This window comes from Coregonus clupeaformis, chromosome 5, assembly GCF_020615455.1.
Source record: "Coregonus clupeaformis isolate EN_2021a chromosome 5, ASM2061545v1, whole genome shotgun sequence".
NCBI classification, from domain to species: domain Eukaryota; kingdom Metazoa; phylum Chordata; class Actinopteri; order Salmoniformes; family Salmonidae; genus Coregonus; species Coregonus clupeaformis.
Window position 1 is genome coordinate 15,996,227 of NC_059196.1, and position 23,685 is coordinate 16,019,911.

The window sequence follows — 23,685 nt, forward strand, 5'->3', positions numbered from 1 at the left end:
TTGTTGATCCATCCTCAGTCTTCTCCTATCACAGCCATTAAACTCTGTAACTGAACATACTGAGGGACCTTACATATGTGGGATACCGAGATGAGGTAGTCATTAGAAAATCATGTTAAACCCTATTATTGCACACAGAGTGAGTCCATGCAACTTATTATGTGACTTATTTAAGCTTGCCATAACAAAGGGATTGAATACTTATTGACTCAAGACATTAATTCCAGCATTTTTTATAAATGTGTAAAAACTTTGAAAAACATAATTACACTTTGCATTTTTGGGTATTGTGTTTAGGCCAGTGACAAAAAAATCTCAATTTAACCCATTTTAAATTCAGGCTGTAACACAACAAAATGTGGAAAAAGTCAAGGGGTGTGAATACTTCCTGAAGGCACTGTATCTATTTATCCTGCTACTGGTCACTATTACTCCTGTTTACATGTATATTACCATTAGTGTATTACCATAAGTATTTATATATTCCTGCTTCCAGTCACTTTTCAGCCCTGTTTACATGTATATCCTGCAACCAGTCACTTTTTATGTAGAAACCCATGCAAATCGAATAAGGTACTGGCACTGACCTGTATACACTTGCATTCTCATGTTTCTAATTCACATCATTGTTCTTGTGTGTTTTTTTAATTAAATCACATGTTTTAAATGTTCTATTGTTATCTATATTATTATTATCACTGCATTGTTGGGAAAGAGCTCTCAAGGTAAGAATTTGACTGTACTGTTGTATACTGTGTACGTGGCGAATAAACTTTGAAACTTGAATCTAGTAGGAACAGACAGACAAACAGATGGACACCCAGTCATACAGGTCCTCCAGTGGTAATGATCTATGTTGCCCCAACTCCCTCCTTTCCACTCCTGAAACAGAAGAAGAACCAGCTTTAAATATCACTTAAAAGCCCTCCACTATGTGGACACAACGTATGAAAACAGACACATTCCCCTTTGATAAATCTGAATGAATGAGCAAAAGGACACTGAAGGCTTCATTTTGATTATTTATGATCAAATCTGAAGCTGGTTTTGTTTATGTCACAGCTCACTCAGGTGTCAGCCTGGACTCAGGGGTAGACATAACATAGTAAATGAAAATCCGGGACACTCAAATTAGTGATATGTTGCGTTTGGTATGGTATGTATTAATTTGAAGATGTTCATAATCCATTTCGTATTATATGTTACGAATTACAATTAATATGATATGTTCCGTATTACAATTCGCATGATATGTTACGAATTGCAATTGTTGTGGCTAACGTTAGCTAGGTTGTTAGGGGAAGGTTAGCTAACATACTAAATAGTTGCAAAGTAGTTAAAAAGTAGTAAGTAGTTGCAAAGTTGCTAAAATGCTAAATTTGTCAGTGATGAGATGTGAACACGCAACCCTGACCAATCACCCTTCCTTCTGTCTTATGTAACCATACCAAAAGTAACATATCATACTAATTCGAGTTTCACAGATTTTCATTTACTATGTTACGTCTAGTCTATGAGACCAGGCTGCAGGTGTAGGGTGAACCGGTGGAGTTGCCCCTATACGCTGATCTGGGGTCAATTTTGAATTTCCCCCATTGATGGTTAAGGTTAGGATCAGTGATTTGTATCTATGGGAAACTTCACCCCGGAGCGTGTCTGTCATAGGCCTACCTGCTATGCAGCTGTGGACCAGCTCCCTGTCCACTCTCACCGCCCTGGCTAAGGGGTCAAACCTGGCCAGCCTATGGCGCAGGTCAGTGCTCACCATCTGATGCGAAAGGTCAAAGGTAATTGGTAGACAAAAGCGATACATATCCTCATGATGTATCAAGTGGGCCTACTAAAAACACATTAGTCATGTTTGAGATCAACTACATTGCAGTCGGCTACTGCAGACTGACTGATCTCCAAATCCCCTTGCAAGATAAATAACTACTCATTATTACTTTTAGATCAGTCAGTCTGCTCAGTTGGTGATCTACGATTAAGCAAAATGTATGCTCTCGGAATAGGGCCATTGTCTTCCATTATGCAAATAGAGACAAGCCTGCATTCAAACCTAGTGAAATTCTCACCATCTTTTGGCACCAATCGTCTGTATGGACAGAGCCCTCCCTTTCAGGGTACAGCAGTAGAAGCACCGCCTTCACGACTTGACTGACAGGGAGGTGGTGAGGTGCATCCTGGGAGCTCTGGAGCTCCGCTACAATTGATTGGTCCAATCTGGACAGACAGCGATGGCGCAGGTGCTCCAGCATGAAACATAGGAACAAGATGGACGCCCGCCGCTCCCCTCCCAGGCCCTCCGCCTCTGTAGAAGATAAAAATTGTCTTAGATTAGCAATGACTTAATATGCCAATTTCTTGGCAAGTCTTGGTAATTATACTTTTGTGGATTTTGTGTACGGCTATTGGTTACATGAAAAACTGCAGGAGTGTATGTAATATGGCTTATGACCAAAAATAATCATTATGGTCCTATTGTACTCTAGTTTGGCCTCTTAGCTTTCCCCTTTCCCTACCACCATGCCTCTCACCTAGAAGTCTGTGTTGCCTGCTCGTCCCAGTGCTCTCTCTGTGCAGCTGAACACATGCAGCCTGCATTGCCTTCCCTGCAGCAGACAGGTCCCTGCGCTCGTGTGGCTGCAGCCCCCCCTGGTGGCCCGATGAGAGGGTTTCTAACTCCATGTCCACCACCCCCAGGGCCCACCCAGCTGAGTCCCTCACAGGGAGCACCAGTCTGTACGCCCCAAACACCACATAGTACCCAACCTGTGAGGTGTCACAGCACTGGAACAGGTAGTCTCTGGAAGAGAGGGTGTATCTACATTAGCCTGGTCCCAGATCTGTTTGTACTGTCTTGCCAACTCCTAATGGCACCGGAGGGGATGGCTGCCGTTTTATGGACTCTTAACCAACTGTGCTATTTCGTTAGTTTTTTCGCATTGTTTGTAACTTATTTTGTACATAATGTTGCTGCTACCGTCTCTTATGACCGAAAAGAGCTTCTGGACATCAGAACAGCGATTACTCACCTTGAACTGGACAAATCATTTTTCTTTAATGAGTCGGCCGAGAGGGATTTGCTCCAGACACCCAACAGGGCCCTTATCCCAGTCATTCGCAGTAGAAAGAAAAGGAGATATCGCAGAAGGAGATCGGGATGCCTGGTAAGGAGCCGGCGATGAGTGTCTAATCTGCCTTTGCTATCGATACTATTGGCCAATGTACAATCGCTTGATAATAAAGTGGACGAACTACAAGCACGTATATCCTACCAACGGGACATTAAAAACTGTAATATCTTATGTTACACCGAGTCGTGGCTGAACGACAACATGAATAACATACAGCTGGCATGGTGGTTATACACTGTATCGGCAGGATAGAACAGCAGCCTCTGGTAAGACAAGGGGTGGCAGTCTATGTATATTTGTAAACAACAGCTGGTGCACGATATCTAAGGAAGTCTCAAGGTTTTGCTCGCCTGAGGTAGAGTATCTCATGATAAGCTGTTGACCACACTATCTACCAAGAGAGTTTTCATCTATATTCTCCGTAGCTGTCTATATACAACCATAAACCGATGCTGGCACTAAGACCGCACTCAATGTACTGTAAACGGCCATAAGCAAACAGGAAAACGCTAATTCAAAGGTGGCGCTCCTAGTGGCCGGGGACTTTAATGCAGGGAAACTTAAATCTGTTTTACCTCATTTCTACCAGCATGTTAAATGTGCAACCAGAGGGGAATAAACTAGAGACCACCTTTACTCCACACACAGAGACACATACAAAGCTCTCCCTCACCCTCCATTTGGCAAATCTGACCATAATTATATCCTCCTGAGTTTTTGCTTACAAGCAAAAACTAAAGCAGGAAGCACCAGTGACTCGGTCAATAAGAAAGTGGTCAGATGAAGCAGATGCTAAGCTACAGGACTGTTTTGCTAGCACAGACTGGAATATGTTCCGGGATTCTTCCGATGGCATTGAGGAGTACACCACATCAGTCACTGGCTTCACCAATAAGTGCATCGATGACGTCATCCCCACAATGACTGTACGTACTGTGGCAGATCAGGGGGTTGGGTCAAGACGTTTACACAGATCAGACACGGACAGAGTATGATTAGCTCGGTTTCAAGGGTGTTTATTAATCAAATAATCAAAAGAAAAGGTTAGGTCTCCCCCATGAGACCCTCTCCAGGATACGGTCTCCAACTACACAAAGTTACCTTACTTCCCCCAGTCCTCTCTCGTGTGCTGCCCTTCTGGCAGCTTTATGGGCCTTGCACAGCTGGTGAGCAATCCGCCCTTAATTACTCACCAGCTCCCAATCAGCCCCAATTAGTCCTGTCCGGGGAGCCCGTCGAGACCTGGCACGTCGAGCAGATGGAGCCACCGCCTCGTGATGTATACTCCATCTGTTACCAGGCCTCGACGAGTCTCCCCCTGGTGGCTGACCTGCTGTACGCCACAGTACATACCCCAACCAGAAGCCATGTATTACAGGCAACACCCGCACTGAGCTAAAGGGTAGAGCTGCCGCTTTCAAGGAGCAGGACTCTAACCCGGAAGCTTATAAGAAATCCCACTATGCCCTCCGACGAACCATCAAACAGGCAAAGCGTCAATACAGGACTAAGATCGAATCGTACTACACCGGCTCTGACGCTCGTCGGATGTGGCAGGGCTTGCAAACTATAACAGACTACAAAGGGAAGCACAGCCGCGAGCTGCCCAGTGACACAAGCCTACCAGACGAGCTAAATTACTTCTATGCTCGCTTCGAGGCAAGTAACACTGAAACATGCATGAGAGCATCAGCTGTTCCGGACGACTGTGTGATCACGCTCTCCGTAGCCGATGTGAGTAAGAACCTTTAAAGAGGTCAACATTTATAATGCCGCAGGGCCAGACGGATTACCAGGACGTGTACTCCGAGCATGCGCTGACCAACTGGCAAGTGTTTTCACTGACATTTTCAACCTCTCCCTGTCTGAGTCTGTAATACCAACATGTTTCAAGCAGACCACCATAGTCCCTGTGCCCACGAACACTAAGATAACCTGCCTAAATGACTACCGACCCGTAGCACTCACGTCTGTAGCCATGAAGTGCTTCGAAAGGCTGGTCATAATTTTTTTGGTTTATTTTTTCACCTTTATTTAACCAGGTAAGCCAGTTGAGAACAAGTTCTCATTTACAACTGCGACCTGGCCAAGATAAAGCAAAGCAGTGCGATAAAAACAACAACACAGAGTTACATATGGGGTAAAACAAAACAAAGTCAAAAATACAACAGAAAAATATATATACAGTGTGTGCAAATGTAGCAAGTTATGGAGGTAAGGCAATAAATAGGCTATAGTGCAAAATAATTACAATTAGTATTAACACTGGAATGATAGATGTGCAAGAGATGATGTGCAAATAGAGATACTGGGGTGCAAATGAGCAAAATAAATAACAATATAGGTAGTTGGGCGGGCTAATTTCAGATGGGCTGTGTACAGGTGCAGTGATCGGTAAGGTGCTCTGACAACTGATGCTTAAAGTTAGTGAGGGAGATAAGTGTCTCCAGCTTCAGAGATTGACTCACATCAACACCATTATCCCAGAAACCCTAGACCTACTCCAATTTGCATACCGCCCCAACAGATCCACAGATGATGCAATCTCTATTGCGCTCCACACTGCCCTTTCACACCTGGACAAAAGGAACACCTATGTGAGAATGCTATTCATTGACTACAGCTCAGCATTCAACACCATAGTGCCCTCAAAGCTCATCACTAAGCTAAGGATCCTGGGACTAAACACCTCCCTTTGCAACTGGATCCTGGACTTCCTGACGGGCCGTCCCCAGGTTGTCAGGGTAGGTATCAACACATCCGCCACGCTGATCCTCAACACAGGGGCCCCTCAGGGGTGCGTACCTAGTCCCCTAATGTACTCCCTGTTCACTCATGACTTCATGGCCTGGCACGACTCCAACACCATCATCAATTTGCCGATGACAACAACGAGACAGCCTATAGGGAGGTTGTCAGAGACCTGGCCGTGTGGTGCCAGGACAACAACCTCTCCCTCAACGTGATCAAGACAAAGGAGATGATTGTGGACTACAGGAAAAAGAAGAGGACCGAGCATGCCCCCATTCTCATCGACGGGGCTGTAGTGGAGCAGGTTGAGAGCTTCAAGTTCCTTGGTGTGCACATCATCAACAAACTAACATGGTCCAAGCACAGCAAGACAGTCGTGAAGAGGGCACGACAAAACCTATTCCCCCTAAGGAGACTGAAAATATTTGGCATGGGTCCTCAGATCCTCAAAAGGTTCTACAGCTGCACCATCGAGAGCATCCTGACTGGTTGCATCACTGCCTGGTATGGCAACTGCTCGGCCACCAACCGCAAGGCACTACAGAGGGTAGTGCATATGGCCCAGTACATCACTGGGGCCAAACTTCCTGCCATCCAGGACCTCTACACCAGGCAGTGTCAGAGGAAGGCCCTAAAAATGGTCAAAGACTCCAGCCACCCTAGTCATAGACTGTTCTCTCTGCTACCGCATGGCAAGTGGTACCAGAGCACCAAGTCTAGGTCCAAGAGGCTTCTAAACAGCTTCTACCCCCAAGCCATAAGACTTCTGAACATCTAATCAAATAGCTACCTAGACTATTTGCATTGACCCCCCCCCCCCCTGTTTTCCATGAAAACATACATGAAATGAGTTTGAATAGGAAATATAGCAAAAAACAAGGTTAGAAATAATGATTTTTAATATAAATAATTATTGTGTCCTACAAACTTTGCTTTCGTCAAAGAATCCTCAATTTGCAGCAATTACAGCCTTGCAGACCTTTGGCATTCTAGTTGTCAATTTGTTGAGGTAATCTGAAGAGATTTCACCCCATGCTTCCTGAAGAACTTCCAACAAGTTGGATTGGCTTGATGGGCACTTCTTACGTACCATACGGTCAAGCTGCTCCCACAACAGCTCAATAGGGTTGAGATCCGGTGACTGTGCTGGCCACTCCATTATAGACAGAATACCAGCTGACCGCTTCTTCCCTAAATAGTTATTGCATAGTTTGGAGCTGTACTTTGGGTCATTGTCCTGTTGTAGGAGGAAATTGGCTCCAATCAAACGCCGTCCACAGGGTATGGCATGGCGTTGCAAAATGGAGTGATAGCCTTCCTTCTTCAAGATCCCTTTTACCATGTACAAATATCCCACTTTACCACCACCAAAGCACCCCTGACCATCACATTGCCTCCACCATGCTTGACAGATGGCATAAAGCACTCCTCCAGCATCTTTTCATTTGGTCTGCGTCTCACAAATGTTCTTCTTTGTGATCCGAACACCTCAAACTTCAATTTGTCTGTCCATAACACTTTTTTCCAATCTTCCTCTGTCCAGTGTCTGTGTTCTTTTGCCCATCTTAATCTTTTCTTTTTATTGGCCAGTCTGAGATATGGCTTTTTCTTTGCAACTCTGCCTAGAAGGTCAGCATCCCGGAGTCACCTCTTCACTGTTGACGTTGAGACTGGTGTGGTGCGGGTACTATTTAATGAAGCTGCCAGTTGAGGACCTGTGAGACGTCTGTTTCTCAAACTAGACACTCTAATGTATTTGTCCTCTTGCTCAGTTGTGCACCGGGGCCTCCCACTCCACTTTCTATTCTGGTTAGAGCCAGTTCGCGCTGTTCTGTGAAGGGAGTAGTACACAGCGTTGTACGAGATCTTCAGTTTCTTGGCAATTTCTCACATGGAATAGCCTTCATTTCTCAGAACAAGAATAGACTGACGAGTTTCAGAAGAAAGTTATTTGTTTCTGGACATTTTGATTCTGTAATCGAACCCACAATTGCTGATGCTCCAGATACTCAACTAGTCTCAAGAAGGCCAGTTTTATTGCTTCTTTAATCAGCACAACAGTTTTCAGCTGTGCTTACATAATTGCAAAAGGGTTTTCTAATGATCAATTAGCCTTTTAAAATGATAAACTTGGATTAGCAAACACAGCGTGCCATTGGAACACAGGACTGATGGTTGCTGATAATGGGCCTCTGTACGCCTATGTAGATATGCCATTAAAAATCATCAGTTTCCAGCTACAATAGCCATTTACAACATTAACAATGTCTACATTGTATTTCTGATCAATTTGATGTTATTTTAATGGACAAATAAATTGCTTTTCTTTCGAAAACAAGGACATTTCTAAGTGACCCCAAACTTTTGAACGGTAGTGTACATGTTAGCTCAATTACCTCGACTAACCTGTGCCCCCGCACATTGACTCGGTACCGGTACCCCCTGTATATAGCCTCGCTATTGTTATTTTACTTCTGCTCTTTAATTATTTGTTACTTTTATTTTTGGGGGGGGGGTGGGGGGGTATTTTTTTGGTATTCTTTCTTAAAACTGCATTGTTGATTAAGGGCTTGTAAGTAAGTATTTCACTGTAAGGTCTACACCTGTTGTATTCGGCGCATGTGACGAATAAAATGTGATTTGATTTGATTTGATTGTCATGTTTGGTATATGCAGCAGAAACAGATCTAGTATCAGGCTAGAACCTCATATGGACACTGAATTAGGAATACCACAGTAGTTCCATAGACTGTCATAGGCTAGTAGATCAATGTGTCATTACAGTGGTTTGACATTGTATTGCAGTACTAGCAAAGACATACATTACAGACTAAAACAGGTCAAATGATTTACCTGGAGAAGTGATCTGAGCGGTGTAAGGAAGGAGGAGGGGAGAGCCAATGGGAGTGACTAGAACCTCCCTCCATCACCATCATCTTCCTCAGAGAGTAGTCACTGCCCTGTAAATGGTGCTTATTAGCCTACTTAAAGTTGGTTAGATCTCCTATTTGGTCACTTCTGTGTACCTGAATTTGTGGTTAAGCTAATGTGTGGGTGATATATATGTTTAAATTGTTTATTTAGTGTATGAATGCTGTGTATAGAAAGTATCGTTTAGTGGATTGATGTTACTGTCTTCTCTACAGTTACCTGTCCATCTGAAGCCTCCATCAGATAGGTGGTGATACTGTGAATGGCAGAGACTCTACTGTGTAGCCAGAGTGAGGCGCTCTCCACAATGTGCAGTATGCTGCGGTGAGTCACCACATAATGGAGAGCTCTGCTGAATTCACTGCTCACCCCCTGGGTAAAAATAAGATATCATTATTGATTCAAAGCCAATGAGCTAATGAATGGTGTTTTTAGGATATGTACTTCCTCATTGAATACTCCTTGAGCTTTATATAAATATCCCCCTGGGTTTTATACAGCCATTCTAGCCAGGTCCCAGATCTGTTTGTGCTGTCTTGTTAACGCATATGGCCATTGTCAGCCAAATGTTGGTAAGTTGGTAAGACAGCACAAACAGATCTGGGAGCAGCCATTCCTCTCACCTGGTAGAAGTCTATCTCGTGGCGTGAGAACAGGTGTGTGTCGTTTGAATCTCGGAGTGTGTCGAGACCCAGCACCCCAATAGCTCGTCCCTGCTCTCGGGGGTCCAATATGGGAATGGCGATGAACGAGCCATAACAATGTGAAGCGGCTCGAGACTCGTCGAAAAGGTAGACCCCTCCGTGAACGCCCACTCTGGGCACGTGCACTGGACTACAGCTCTCTATGGCTGAGAAACTACAGCAGGGAGAAACAGTAAAATAAATAGTCAGAGATCCTATAATGAGAGAGATAGAGGATAGCTACAATAACAGGTAACAGGGTTCTGAAAGAATTTCCTGTGCTACCAAAAACCATAAGAAACTGTAGCATTTCAGATCTGCCTATGGTTGAAACTGAAATGGCATTAGTGAGTGAGTGAGTGAGTGAGTGAGTGAGTGAGTGAGTGAATGAGAGCATAGAGGGGCTACAGGGTTAGAGAGGATGGTTTAATGGCTAAAACGACTAGACCAACAAATAACATAGACACAAGCTGCAGCTGACATGTTGCTATGGGTAAGACAGTTATACTAAAGGCTAAATTGACTGATTGTGTGATTGATTGGTTGATTGACGTGTCGCTAACAAGGGCAGCGCTATCTCCAGACACTGACCTGACAGGGGCCTGGTGTGGCTGGAGCATCTTGTTGAGAACCAGGCGGGCATCCTCAGTAGTACAGGCCACGTAACTCAGCCTGGAGCCTGTTTCCTCTTCCTCCAGCAGGGCTACAGAGACACTCAACAGCTTCCCCTTCGCATTCACCTCTGCATCCTGCCACACACAGACAAGCATGTTGTCACAGAATGCTTTACAATAACAAAGTGCTTTACTGTGATCAACTGGACAAACTACACAAACTGTCTTCAACGAATCCACATTCACCATAAGAGTGTAAGAAGAAATGATGCAATATAGAACCAAAAAGGGTTCAATGGCACACTTAAGACCAAAAGGATAAAAAAAGGATCTATATAGAACCACAAATCACCTAAGCGACTTATTTTAAGCAGTATACATATTATACAATATTACCTATTTCAGACTGTTGACTATTGTTTTATGCATCTGTATGCTACTGACTAGCCATTACGTTAAAGTGAAACTACACTATTCTACACGTCAGACTCACTCTGAGCACGGCGCTAAACACAGCTCCATAAACAGGCTCCATCTGGGCTGAACCTCTTTGGGCTGCTCTCCCAATCTCCTGCAGCCAGGCCTGCCTGGTAGCCCCTCTACCCCTGTCCTTGCTCCCTCGCAGGGTTGCCCGCTCCTGCAGGTAGACCAGGAGCTCCTGGAAGGCCCAGACCCCTGAACCCTCCTCTGGTGGCAGCTCCACCAGGAAAGCCCTCAGTAAGGCCTGGAATTGTCCCAGAGAGAGGACAGAGCAGCTGGAGAGAGGTGGCTCACCATGCTGCCAGGCTTGAACAGAGCAGGGGGGGACATAAGAGAGAGTGTGTGGTTAAGGTTGTATGAAATGGACAGATAAAGTATTGACAGCACACACATGTGGTGGACTTAATCATCACCCATAGCACAGCTGCTACTTTAAAAGAGACTATGTGGGGAAAGCTGGGTGAAATTACGTCATTACAACCAGATTACCGGCAGTTCTCATTATAATGTGGTTGTAATGACGTCATTTCAGCCACTTTTACTTGCTGGCTCTACTATGTTGGTTAGCCTCCACAGCCAAGTCACTGTGACCTCTGACCTCTCTGTAAGGCCCCTTCCTCTGCTCCATCCTTGTACAGACTTAGCTCTCTCTCCACCTCCTCTCTGTCCACTGCTCCTCTGCCCTCGCTGTCCCAGGAGAAGAAAAGAGACGACACCTCCTTTGACCTCCTGTCCTCTTCTTTCTGCTGGTTACACTAAAGACAACACAGTACCCTTAATTATTTTAATTCTACACAACCCATAAGGCCTAGGTACACAGTTAGGCACCGTTTGTGTATTTCACCACTGCTTGCTAAGTTAGTGTCCACAGGATAGAAATAGAAGGGCAGGAAAAGTCCCCCACACCACGGCTATTGTACAGCACAGTACAGTACACTAGTCATTCCATTTCTATGGGCCACAGACACCTCCTTCCCTGGCTCCTCTCATCTCTCTTAAATCTCTTATCACCTGCTGCAGCCGGCGCAGTCTCTCGCTCTCTTTCTCTCTGTAGCCAGCTTTGATGTGTCCAGCCAGGCTGTCCACCATAGCGCCACTGGATGCTCTCCCCAGGAAGCTGAGCACAAGCTGCAGGAACTGCCCTCGGCTCACCGTTTGAGTTTCATAGGCACACATGGTCCAGCACGACCCAGGATCCTCTGCTTCTGTGGAGAATAGATGGTGAATGAACAAACGACGGCTAGGATCATGATTTCAGAGCTTTTTATAATAATAATAATAATATGCCATTTAGCAGACGCTTTTATCCAAAGCGACTTACAGTCATGCATGCATACATTTTTGTGTATGGGTGGTCCCGGGGTTCGAACCCACTACCTTGGCGTTACAAGCGCCGTGCTCTACCAGCTGAGCTACAGAGGACTGTATCAAAAGTCTCCATTGTAGTCTTATGCTCTGTGTCTTGCCAAATGCAAACCTCAAACAAAAGAGAAACCCGTACACTGCTCTTGCTCGTATCAATTTTTTTTATTCAAGCTTACTTGCCAGTCTCTTGCTCTGACTAAAGTGATACGATACGAGCAAGAGCAATGTGCGGGTTTCTCTTTCCTCAAAATTATCACATTATGTGTTGGTTCCTTTTAAAATGTCAAATGTAAACCTCAACCAAGGAATTCAACACAATCACCTTCAGGTAGGGGACCAGACTCCACGACAACACATAGCCCCTCTATGTCCAGCGCTGGGTTGTCTGACCCTGACCCCTTCATGACCTCTTCTATGTTCGCTCGGTCGTCTGGAGGTTCTGGGCTGTGTATGGCAGTTTGGTGCCCCAGCTCCAGGCTCTCTGTGGGGGTAACCCTGTTTCCCTCTCCCCTCCTCTCTTCTCCCCCCTTTATCTCATGGCATGGAAGCTGCATGTCCCCCTGTCCAGCATCACATGGCATACAGGCCTTCTCTGTCTCCATGGCTACAGGGCTTCCAAGGAGACCAACGGTCATGTGGTCGTCTTCTTGTAAGGGCCCTGTAGAGCAATTGTGGATGTTGTTGTTGTTGCAGTTGTTGTTGTTATTGTTGACTACTGATTCTCCAATGAGTCTTGTTTTCCTAGCTTAAATTTGAACATTCAAGCTGAATAATGGTAACAATGACATGTCTATGTCCTCTCTGTCAGTAAACATTTGCCTTTCAACGTGAAGGCAATAAGTGAGTAATGCTACAACTTGTCCACTAGGTGGACTAGAGATACATGGACATATTGAGATGATACATTGTAGTATATCGTGTGAGTTTTGTAGATATTCAGAACCATTAACTTGTGATTGTTTACCTTCAGGCCTTATGTGAACATACTTGTGTGTGTGTGTGTGTGTGTGTGTGTGCGTATGTGTATGAATGCATTCTAGCATGTGTGCATGTGCATGTGCGTGCGTACGTGTGTGTGTGTGCGTGTTTGCTCACAGTGGTTAGGATCATGCATGGACTCCTGTGTGCTCTCATTCTGATCATGGTAGAAACTCAGCAGAAGGGCCAACACTCTCTCTCTGTCCAGACACCCAGTCTAAACAAACAAATAGATACTTTCATCAGATCTCAAAGCACTTTGATTTTATTATGTTAAATTACATCCTCCATCAATCTTGATGTGATTCTCTGCAATCATTTCACCACAAGTTACAATCCGTTATGCAGTAGAAATAGGTGACGAGCTAATGGGAAATTATGTTCTATTAAAAAAAGTTAATAATGGTATTTACTGCAGTGTGTTAATGGTGGTGGTTAAGCATGGTTCAGTCAGTCACCTTAGCACAGTCACAGTGGGTGAAGGCCTGAGAGAGTGTCTCTGTCCAGTGCCTCAAATTCTCAGCACAGCCGTGTTCCCGGCTACACAGGGAGAGATGTTCCAGAAACAGCTGGAACTGCTCCTCAGAGAGCCCCGAGACATACTGACACGCATACTGGCAGACACAGACAGACAGACAGACAGACAGACAGACAGACAGACAGACAGACACACAGACACACAGACACAGACACAGACAGACAGACAGATTAAAATAACAGAAGATAAATACTGAGCACTGCTCGCCTATACAAATCACAAGCGAGGGGGAAGATACAAAATAAATAAAGCATTTCTCACATGGACAAATTGGTCTTGCTGTAGTGAGTCATGTGTGCCAGAATCATCAGTGTTCAGGTCCCAGGCCAACTGATCATCTGAAAAAGAATCCCTCTTAAATACAGATGTAGGATCTTAATTTGATCACTCTTTTGTTGTTGAGAATTTTCCTGCACCGCAGGAAATGCAGATGAGCTTCGTGATTTACAAACATTTATTGAAAACCCTCGCTAACACACAGTTATATTAACAGCATTGCACTTTTCATGTAGTCTAATTTTAGCCAGCTAATAGCCTAACCACCGATCAAGCAACATTATGGACTAAATGTTCAAATCCTGTTGCTGCAGGATTATTTGGCTGCAACAGTAGTGTTCAAAGTATCCCATTCCTGCAGTCAATAACCAAAAGCGCCCTCTTTGGGCTCATGGGTGGAATGTTTTTAATATTTTATATAATTTCATCTTTAATAAAGTTATTTATTTTTTTACAACAAAAATCCGGTGTTTCTATGTCAAACAGTTTTGTTATATTTCAGTCTTCTGTGATGTATATAAAGTGTAATCTTGGGATCCAAATTCAAAATGTTATACATTTCAACTCTATATCTGTCTTCTTTTTTTGAGCCCATAACCATGTGTGTGAGGTGTATACCTTTGTTTAAAAGTAGATTTGTTTAAGACTTCCAAGAATCCCTCTGTGTGGCCCTGATTTAGCCCACTGCAGTAAAAGGTTAAGATCCTACACCTGTACACTGGTTCTAATGCCTGATAATCTTCTAAATGCATCATGACCTGAACATACCTGAACTTTTGGAATGAAGGAGTTCCTTGAAGCTGAGTAGAGCATTCTGCACCTGCAACATAGCCATGTGTTAGTGGGCTTACAGACGTCTAGTACACTCTTAGAAAAATAAATGCTATCTAGAACCTAAAAGGGTTCTTCAGCTGTCCCCATAGGAGAACCCTTTGAAGAACCCTTCTTGGTTTCAGGTAGAACCCTTTTCACGGAGGGTTCTACATGGAACCCAACATGGTTCTTCCTGGAACCAAAAAGGGTTTTATCTGGAACTAAAAAGTGTTCTACTATGGGGACAGCTGAAGAACCCTTTTGGAACCCTTTTTTCTAAGAGTGTATATGGATAGCGAAGAGTTTTCATTTTGAAAATGCAATTGCGAGTTTGAAAAATCTGTACAGTGAGTGGGTGGTCAGCAAAAACAGTGAGCATAGTTGCTTGTAGTGCTTACAGGAGCGGCCTTTGAGAGATTTATCTGAGGCTGGCCTGTGCTCAATATTGAGGATGAAAAGTGCTGAAGGTTCCCCCCCACCCCCCCACCCCACCCCCCACAAATATAAATTACATGGATTTACTTCTATTTTTCGTACTGTCTGATGTTCGTTGAGTGAATTGGATTAAAACACAGAGCAAGATTGCTTGTCTCCTCTGTTCCCTTCTGTACAGTACATCTCTGAGTTCCGCCTTGCTCCCAGTCCCTGTCACTGATCCAAACACAGAGCAGCTTTAATTAAAAGCTGGGTTCTCTGTAGTCTTATTGTCTGTCTTGACGTAAAACCCCCAAAGCTTTTATCCCCACCATTAATCCTAATCCCATTTTCTCTTACTCTCTCCAATCCACACAGAGGTAGATAGACACTATCTCAGATCAATACTGAGGTGCAATGTACAAGTCTGTACTGTACTGGTCTGATATACATAATGAATAGGGCCAGGAGGACCCTATATGACTCTGGACCCTATATGGTCAGGAAAAACTCCTGGACCTCATCATATAACGCCCTACCTTGAGGCTCTTTGTATTCCTCATATGTCAACCCCTCCTCCCTTTATTAGTGTGGTATGTTCATACCAGGTGCAGAGGGTGGAGCCTCCAGTCAGTGAAGTGTAGTGCCAGACACTCCCTCCGTGTCTCCATGGTACGCCTCTGGATCTCCTCTCCCCTCTGCAGCTCCACCCTGCACTGCCCCACCTGTCTCTTCAGCTCAGACAAGCTGGGAGAACATAGGAAAAATGGGAATGGTTAACCAGGGGTTAAATAAGGACGTTTGCAGGGGTTCTGCAAAACGGTATGCTTTTCCCTGGACATTGAACACTTATCCATTCAATTCCCACAATATTGTTTGGTAACAATTTATTTGGATAGTCCTTATGTAGATGCTCTACAGACTATCCGTAACATTTCAGTTAACTATCTACAGTGAGGGAAAAAAGTATTTGATCCCCTGCTGATTTTGTACGTTTGCCACTGACAAAGAAATGATCAGTCTATAATTTTAATGGTAGGTTTATTTGAACAGTGAGAGACAGAAAACAACAAAAAAATCCAGAAAAACCCATGTCAAAAATGTTATAAATTGATTTGCATTTTACTGAGGGAAATAAGTATTTGACCCCCTCTCAATCTGAAAGATTTCTGGCTCCCATGTGTCTTTTATACAGGTAATGAGCTGAGATTAGGAGCACACTCTTAAAGGGAGTGCTCCTAACCTCAGCTTGTTACCTGTATAAAAGACACCTGTCCACAGAAGCAATCAATCAATCAGATTCCAAACTCTCCACCATGGCCAAGACCAAAGAGCTCTCCAAGGATGTCAGGGACAAGATTGTAGACCTACACAAGGCTGGAATGGGCTACAAGACCATCGCCAAGCAGCTTGGTGAGAAGGTGACAACAGTTGGTGCGATTATTCGCAAATGGAAGAAACACTAAATAAATGACAATCTCCCTCGGCCTGGGGCTCCATGCAAGATCTCACCTCGTGGAGTTGCAATGATCATGAGAACGGTGAGGAATCAGCCCAGAACTACACGGGAGGATCTTGTCAATGATCTCAAGGCAGCTGGGACCATAGTCACCAAGAAAACAATTGGTAACACACTACGCCATGAAGGACTGAAATCCTGCAGCGCCCGCAAGGTCCCCCCTGCTCAAGAAAGCACATATACATGCCCGTCTGAAGTTTGCCAATGAACATCTGAATGATTCAGAGGAGAACTGGGTGAAAGTGTTGTGGTCAGATGAGACCAAAATCGAGCTCTTTGGCATCAACTCAACTCGCCGTGTATGGAGGAGGAGGAATGTTGCCTATGACCCCAAGAACACCATCCCCACCGTCAAACATGGAGGTGGAAACATTATGCTTTGGGTGTGTTTTTCTGCTAAGGGGACAGGACAACTTCACTGCATCAAAGGGACAATCAAATCTTGGGTGAGAACCTCCTTCCCTCAGCCAGGGCATTGAAAATGGTTTGTGGATGCGTATTCCAGCATGACAATGACCCAAAACACACAGCCAAGGCCACAAAGGAGTGGCTCAAGAAGAAGAACATTAAGGTCCTGGAGTGGCCTAGCCAGTCTCCAGACCTTAATCCCATAGAAAATCTGTGGAGGGAGTTGAAGGTTCGAGTTGCCAAACGTAAGCCTCGAAACCTTAATGACTTGGAGAAGATTGGGACAAAATCCCTCCTGAGATGTGTGCAAACCTGGTGGCCAACTACAAGAAACATCTGACCTCTGTAATTGCCAACAAGGGTTTTGCCACCAAGTACTAAGTCATGTTTTGCAGAGGGGTTAAATACTTATTTCCCTCATTAAAATGCAAATCAATTTATAACATTTTTGACATGCATTTTTCTGGATTTTTTTGTTGTTATTCTGTCTCTCACTGTTCAAATAAACCTACCATTAAAATTATAGACTGATCATGTCTTTGTCAGTGGGCAAACGTACAAAATCAGCAGGGGATCAAATACTTTTTTCCCTCACTGTACTAACCCTATCACTATCCGGACTATCCAAATAAAGTGTGACCTATTGCTTTGCTGCAAAATGATAGCACTCTAGTAGAACACAGTGGAAGAACCAGTCACTTTACATCTCAATGTTGTCTTAAAAAGTACTCAGTGCTGGTGGGTTACACAGCAATTGCATATACATACTGTATATTTAGTTTTGGATTCTTGTTGACAGAATACAGTAGAATACAGCCTTCATCATGGTCTTTATAGTGCTTACTAATTAAAATGCTGTACAATCATCAGTCTTCAATTCTCTATTCTCTCTGTTTCTGTGTGTGAGAGAGAGTGTAACCAAATGAGGGGTACCGTATATGTTTATTAATTGAATAATGGTGTGCCAGATTATTTGAGACATGAGAGAAATAGGTACTACAGTACTTCTGGTGGGGTGAGAGCAGCCTTATGGGCTGTGACAATCAATGATCCAAGGAATGAGCATAGGCACATGGAGGCCCAGATACACTGTATGTTCCACCATCAACAATCTCCACCAGCATATTGCTATTCTATTGAATACAAATACCAATTTAATGAAACAATCAGGGTATAAGCATTGGGCGTATGGGTAGATTGTCACCTTTGGTTCTTATTAGGGTAGAGTAGCATCCTAACCAAGCCTGCACTGATGGAGATGGAGGAGCAATACGGTTGGGGGGGAGATGCCATCAATCATTCTGTCACTACTCCATATGCAATCATCTCTCCCTCTCCCCCCTCCTTTCTCTTCCTCGTCTTCACTTTGGTATTGCACCCCATCTGTGATTTCCTCTCTATCACCCTCTCTCCCTCTCTCTCTCTCTCTCTCGCACCCTCTCTCGCACCCTCTCTTTCTCAGGGGTGATGAATATATCCCACCGGCTGCCTGGTGCCTGTAGCAGTTGCAGGGTGAGCTCCAGCCCCAGGCGGTACTGGGCTGCCTCTGCCTCTTCTCGGTCAGAAAGGAGGGGGATGGAATTGAGAGGGGGATGAAGAGAGGGGGAGGAGGAGGACCTTATCAAGCAATGGCCCAGATAAAGCAGGGGACTGAATGGAGATGAACTCTCTTCAACCTCACCCCTCCTCCTTTCCCCTTCTCCTCCCTCTCCCTCAGTCTCTCCCCTCCGCTCTGCCTCTCTAAGGAGCTGCATGACACATGGGACCAGAGATGGTAAGACCTTCTCCAGCATGTAAATCCTGCAAAGACAGAGCAGAGCACACATTCATGAATAATACATGGTAGAGTTTTGTTCTTGTTGCTGTATGAGCTACATCAGATTGGGGAATGGGAAGATGAGTGTTCTAACCTAGAATCCATGGATTGTTCTCCATCCTGACTGAGCCAGTACTGGGTAAGAGGGTCAGTCAAGGCCCACGCCCCTTGGGTCAGTTGAGCTTTGCGGACACACTCCCTGTGGGAGTACAGTCTGCGCCCCAGCTCTGACCCTCGGCTGGTGATCTGTCTCTCCAGAGTGCTCTCCCACCCCTCTCGGTCCTCCTGAGACCCTTCCATTTTCATCCCCCCTTTCCCTCCTCAGATGGAGAGAGGATAGACGGTCTGCTGTAAAATGTAAAAATGAGGAGAAAACTGGGGCAACTGATCTGATTGGTGGGCATCTTTGGCAGAAAAGGGGGTGGAGCTTGTAGGCTATTTTGCACTCATTCATTTTCTCTGAGAAATAAGGTATTTAAGATAGGTATTTACATTTTTAGAGGTTGTTATAGATATTTATGTGCAATACAATATTTATATTCAACAAAAAAACATAGAATGATGCCACAATTGTGCAGGAAATACTTTAACCTCTATGGGATCGGTGTCCCGTATACAGGATGATTGAGCTAACGTGCGCTAATGTGATTAGCATGACTGTTGTAAGTAACAGCAAACCTTCCAGGACATAGACATGTCTTATATAGGCAGAACGCTTAAATTCTTGTTAATCTAACTGCACTGTCCAATTTACAGTAGCTATTACAATGAAAAAATACCATGCTATTGTTTGAGGAGAGTGCACAACAACAAAACACTTATCACAGCAACTGGTTTGATACATTCACCTCTGAAGGTAAATAATGTACTTACATTCAGTAATCTTGCTCTGATTTGTCATCCTAAGGGTCCCAGAGATAAAATGTAGCATAGTTTTGTTTGATAAAATCAATTTTTATATTCAAATGTAGGAACTAGGTTTTACAGTTTGAACCCCTGCTGTCTCTGGCTCCACACCCACCCCGCCAGGCCATCTAGATGTGTGAAAGTTAGTGTATAAGCTAATGATCCATCATGTATGACATTCCTGGGAGTGTCTAAACTTACATTTTGTATTACCATATCATTTTTGTATGTTCTCTATAGTTATGTACTTGAAAATGTATCAAATGACCAATTCGGCACATTTGGGCAGACTTGATACAAAATAGTCCAGTTTTGCAATGCTTCACTGGATCAATCTGAAACTTTGCACACACACTGCTCTCGTCTAGTGGCCAAAATCTAAATTGCGCCTAAACTGCAATATTATATATTGTGGCCTTTCTCTTGCATTTCAAAGATGATGTAAAAAAATATATATAGAAAATGCATGTTTTTTTGTTTGTATTATCTTTTACCAGATCTAATGTGTTATATTCTCCTACATTAATTTCACATTTCCACAAACTTCAAAGTGTTTCCTTTCAAATTGTAACGATCCCGGCAGTCTGAGTCGGGTCCTGTCTGTGGACTAGTTTTTCTGCTCGTGATCTCCAGTTTCCCGAGGGTTCTGGAACGCTCCGGGGAGCTCTCTTGATTTCCGCACCTGCATCCCATCAGCAATCTGCACACCTGGTCCTGATCATCACCCTTCTTAGGCTCTGGCCTAACATCCATTCCCTGCCGGATCGTTAGCCATGAACAGTAGGTTTACCAGAGTATCAGTCTTAGAGCTTCTAGCGTTAGTTTTGTTGTTTTTGCACCTTGTTGGTTTGTTGTTTATTTACCTCCGTTTTGTTCCATCTGCAGTCACTCGTCCGGAACCTTCATCCAACCTCTGCCTGGTGGTCGGCGGCTGCCGAGCCATGATGGGATCAACCACTGCACCCCCAACAACTAATCAACGCCGCCCGCTCTGTTCCCTGGATTATTCAGCATCACTCTTGAATTTGTAAATAAACACTCACCTTCGTTTCAACTTACCTTGTCCTGGTCTGCTTCTGGGTTCTGGCTTTGTAACTTCGTGACAGAACGATCCGGCCAGTAATGAACCCAGCGGACCTGGACTCTGTTCGCCATGCCATTACCCATCAGGAGAAGATGTTGGGCCATCATAGCACGGTACTACAGGAGATCGCGTTGTCAGTTCGGAACCTTTCTACCGGTCTGACGGAGGTCCAGAACCAACGCAAGTTTCCGGTGGAGGATCCACTACCGGTTTCACCCATCTCGCCTGCCGCTTCTGGAGCTGTGTCCTTCCGTGAGCCCAAGGTTCCGACGCCGGATAAATATGAGGGGGAGCTGGGACGATGCCGTTCCTTCCTTATGCAGTGTGGATTAGTGTTCGATCTACAGCCCTACTCTTATGCCACAGACAAGGCTAGGATAGCCTTTGTGATTGAGTTGCTGCGTGGTCGAGCGCTGGAGTGGGCTTCAGCCGTTTGGGAACGACAGGATCCCTGCATGGCTTCATACCAGGGGTTCACGGCCGAGATGAGGAAGCTCTTCGACCATTCCGTCCGAGGGAGGGACGCAGCTAGGCGCCTGTTTTCGCTTCGCCAAGGAACTCGCAGCATGGCCGACTTCGTGATCGAGTTCAAGACGTTGGCTGTGGAGAGTGGGTGGAATGAGGAGTCTCTGCAAGCGGCCTTTTACCAGGGTCTGTCGGAGCAGCTCAAGGATGAGTTGATCTCCTATCCGGAGCCTAGTGACCTGGACAGCTTGGTAGCCTTGTCTATTCGGGTGGATAATCGAGTCCGAGAGCGAAGGAGGGAGAAGCAAGGGGTTCCGTCCAACCGATCAGCTTCTCAGGTTCCAGTCGGGTCGGGGATTGGATCAGAATACGTCGATCATCGGCCACCACACAGGATTAGTGGAGAGGTTCTGTCTCCCGATTCTGAACCCATGCAAGTGGGGCGGCACGGGTTAACCAAGGAGGAGCGCCAACACAGACGTAGGACTAACTGTTGCCTCTACTGTGGTGGTTCGGTACATTACCTCGCCACTGGTTCCCGGCGGTCGTCAAACTGCGCGGCTCGCTAAAGTTGGGAGGACTTTTAGCGAGCCAGTTTCGACCTCTCAATACCTCTGTCAGACCCCGTTTCCGGCTACCCTTATGAACAGGAATCAGAGCTTAGCGATTAACGCTTTATCGATTCAGGTGCCGATGGAAGCTTTCTAGATGCCGAGTTGGTGGAACAGCTGGGGCTTTCCAAGGAGCAATTGCCGGAAGCCATTGAAGCTACCACTCTGGACGGCAGTAGTCTGGCACGTATCACGATGAGGACTGAACCGGTTAAGATGCTGTTGTCGGGGAATCATTCTGAGATGATTTCATTCTTCATTCTGCCGTCTTCCCATGTTCCTCTGGTCCTTGGATACCCCTGGCTGAAGGAACACAATCCCACGTTCGATTGGGTGACGGGCAAGGTAACGAGTTGGAGCCTTGATTGTCATGCTAACTGTCTCAAGACTGCCTGTTCCCATTCGGTTCCCAGTCAGGTGATTGAGGCTAAACCCCCAGATTTGTCCCTGGTTCCCGAGACATATCACGATTTGGGGAAGTTTTCAGTAAGCAGAAGGCTCTGTCACTCCCTCCCCACCGACCATATGATTGTGCCATCAACCTGTTCCCTGGAGCTGTCTACCCCAAGGGAAGGTTATACAGTATCTCCCGACCTGAACGTGAGGCTTTGGAGACCTACATCAAGGAGTCCCTAGCTGCTGGTCTCGTTCGTCCCTCGTCATCACCCCTGGGGGCAGGATTCTTCTTTGTGGGTAAGAAGGATGGCTCTCTTCGACCGTGTATTGATTATCGGGGGTTGAATGACATCACGGTCAAGAACAAGTATCCCCTGCCCTTGATGAGTTCTGCCTTCGACTCCTTACAGGGTGCTACGGTGTTCACCAAGCTAGACCTACGCAATGCGTATCACATGGTCCGGATCAGAGAGGGGGACGAGTGGTTGACGGGTTTCAATACACCGATGGGTCACTTCGAGTATCAGGTGATGCCGTTTGGACTGACCAATGCTCCAGCGGTATTCCAGAGTATGGTGAACGACGTCCTGAGAGATATGATCGGTCTCTTTGTGTTTGTTTACCTGGATGACATTCTGATCTTCTCGAAGGAACCTTCCGACCACGTCCAGCATGTCCGGCAGGTTCTGCAGCGATTGTTGGAGAATCGCCTGTTCGTGAAGGCCGAGAAGTGCGAGTTTCACGCCCACACGACATCCTTTCTCGGGTACATCATCTCCAGGGGAGAGATTAGGATGGACCAGGAGAAGGTTAGAGCGGTTCTGGAATGGGCCCAGCCCGGTACGAGATTGCAGCTCCAGAGATTTTTGGGGTTTGCGAATTTCTACCGCAGATTCATCCGGGATTACAGCCGTGTGGCCGCTCCGTTAACTGCCTTGACTTCCAGTATCAGGACCTTCAAGTGGAATCCGGAGGCGGATCGAGCGTTTCTGGATTTGAAGAGGCGATTCACCAACGCACCGATTCTCTCTCAACCGGACACGGCCCGTCAGTTCGTCGTTGAAGTGGACGCGTCTGATGTGGGAGTTGGCGCCATCCTGTCGCAGCGATGCTCCACGGACAGTAAACTCCATCCCTGCGCCTACTACTCTCGTCGCCTTTCGCCTGCGGAGAGGAATTACGATGTGGGTAACCGGGAGCTTCTCGCGGTGAAACTTGCCTTGGAGGAGTGGCGCCACTGGTTGGAGGGGGCGGAGCAACCGTTTATTGTCTGGACTGACCACAAGAATCTTGCTTACGTGCAATCGGCTAGACGTCTCAACTCCCCGTCAGGCCAGGTGGTCGTTGTTTTTCGGACGATTCAATTTTTCCCTGACGTTCCGACCTGGATCTAAGAACGGCAAGGCGGACGCCTTGTCCCGGATGTTCTCCAAGACGGAGGAGAGTGGGTCCAAGACCGAGACAATTCTCCCCCGGAACTGCGTCGTGGGAGCAGTTATG

At 45.5% G+C, this 23,685-nt stretch overlaps 1 protein-coding gene across 1 annotated transcript; it reads right to left on the reverse strand.

Annotated features, from left to right (window-relative positions):
* Positions 1 to 484: 484 nt before the first annotated feature.
* Positions 485 to 19,266, reverse strand: LOC121557153 (EF-hand calcium-binding domain-containing protein 5-like). Its single transcript, XM_045211420.1, has 19 exons — positions 18,818 to 19,266; positions 18,639 to 18,707; positions 15,586 to 15,727; positions 14,522 to 14,573; positions 13,739 to 13,815; positions 13,398 to 13,553; positions 13,057 to 13,156; positions 12,284 to 12,619; positions 11,608 to 11,801; positions 11,195 to 11,351; positions 10,610 to 10,902; positions 10,094 to 10,251; positions 9,443 to 9,677; positions 9,039 to 9,191; positions 8,742 to 8,848; positions 2,538 to 2,806; positions 2,076 to 2,311; positions 1,672 to 1,768; positions 485 to 882 (listed from the first exon to the last, which is right to left on the reverse strand). The coding sequence occupies exons 1-19, from the start codon at positions 19,027 to 19,029 to the stop codon at positions 788 to 790; spliced, it is 3,138 nt and encodes a 1,045-aa protein (XP_045067355.1). The 5' UTR covers positions 19,030 to 19,266; the 3' UTR covers positions 485 to 787.
* Positions 19,267 to 23,685: the final 4,419 nt, after the last annotated feature.

Excerpts from the sequence above, each read along its gene's own strand:
- LOC121557153 (XM_045211420.1), bottom strand. The coding sequence starts at position 19,029 with ATGAAAATGGAAGGGTCTCAGGAGGACCGAGAGGGGTGGGAGAGCACT. Across the intron at positions 10,252-10,609 it reads TGTTTAGCGCCGTGCTCAGA|GATGCAGAGGTGAATGCGAA; the intron begins GTGAGTCTGACG and ends TGTGTGTGGCAG. Across the intron at positions 883-1,671 it reads GGTCCACAGCTGCATAGCAG|GAGTGGAAAGGAGGGAGTTG; the intron begins GTAGGCCTATGA and ends CTTCTGTTTCAG.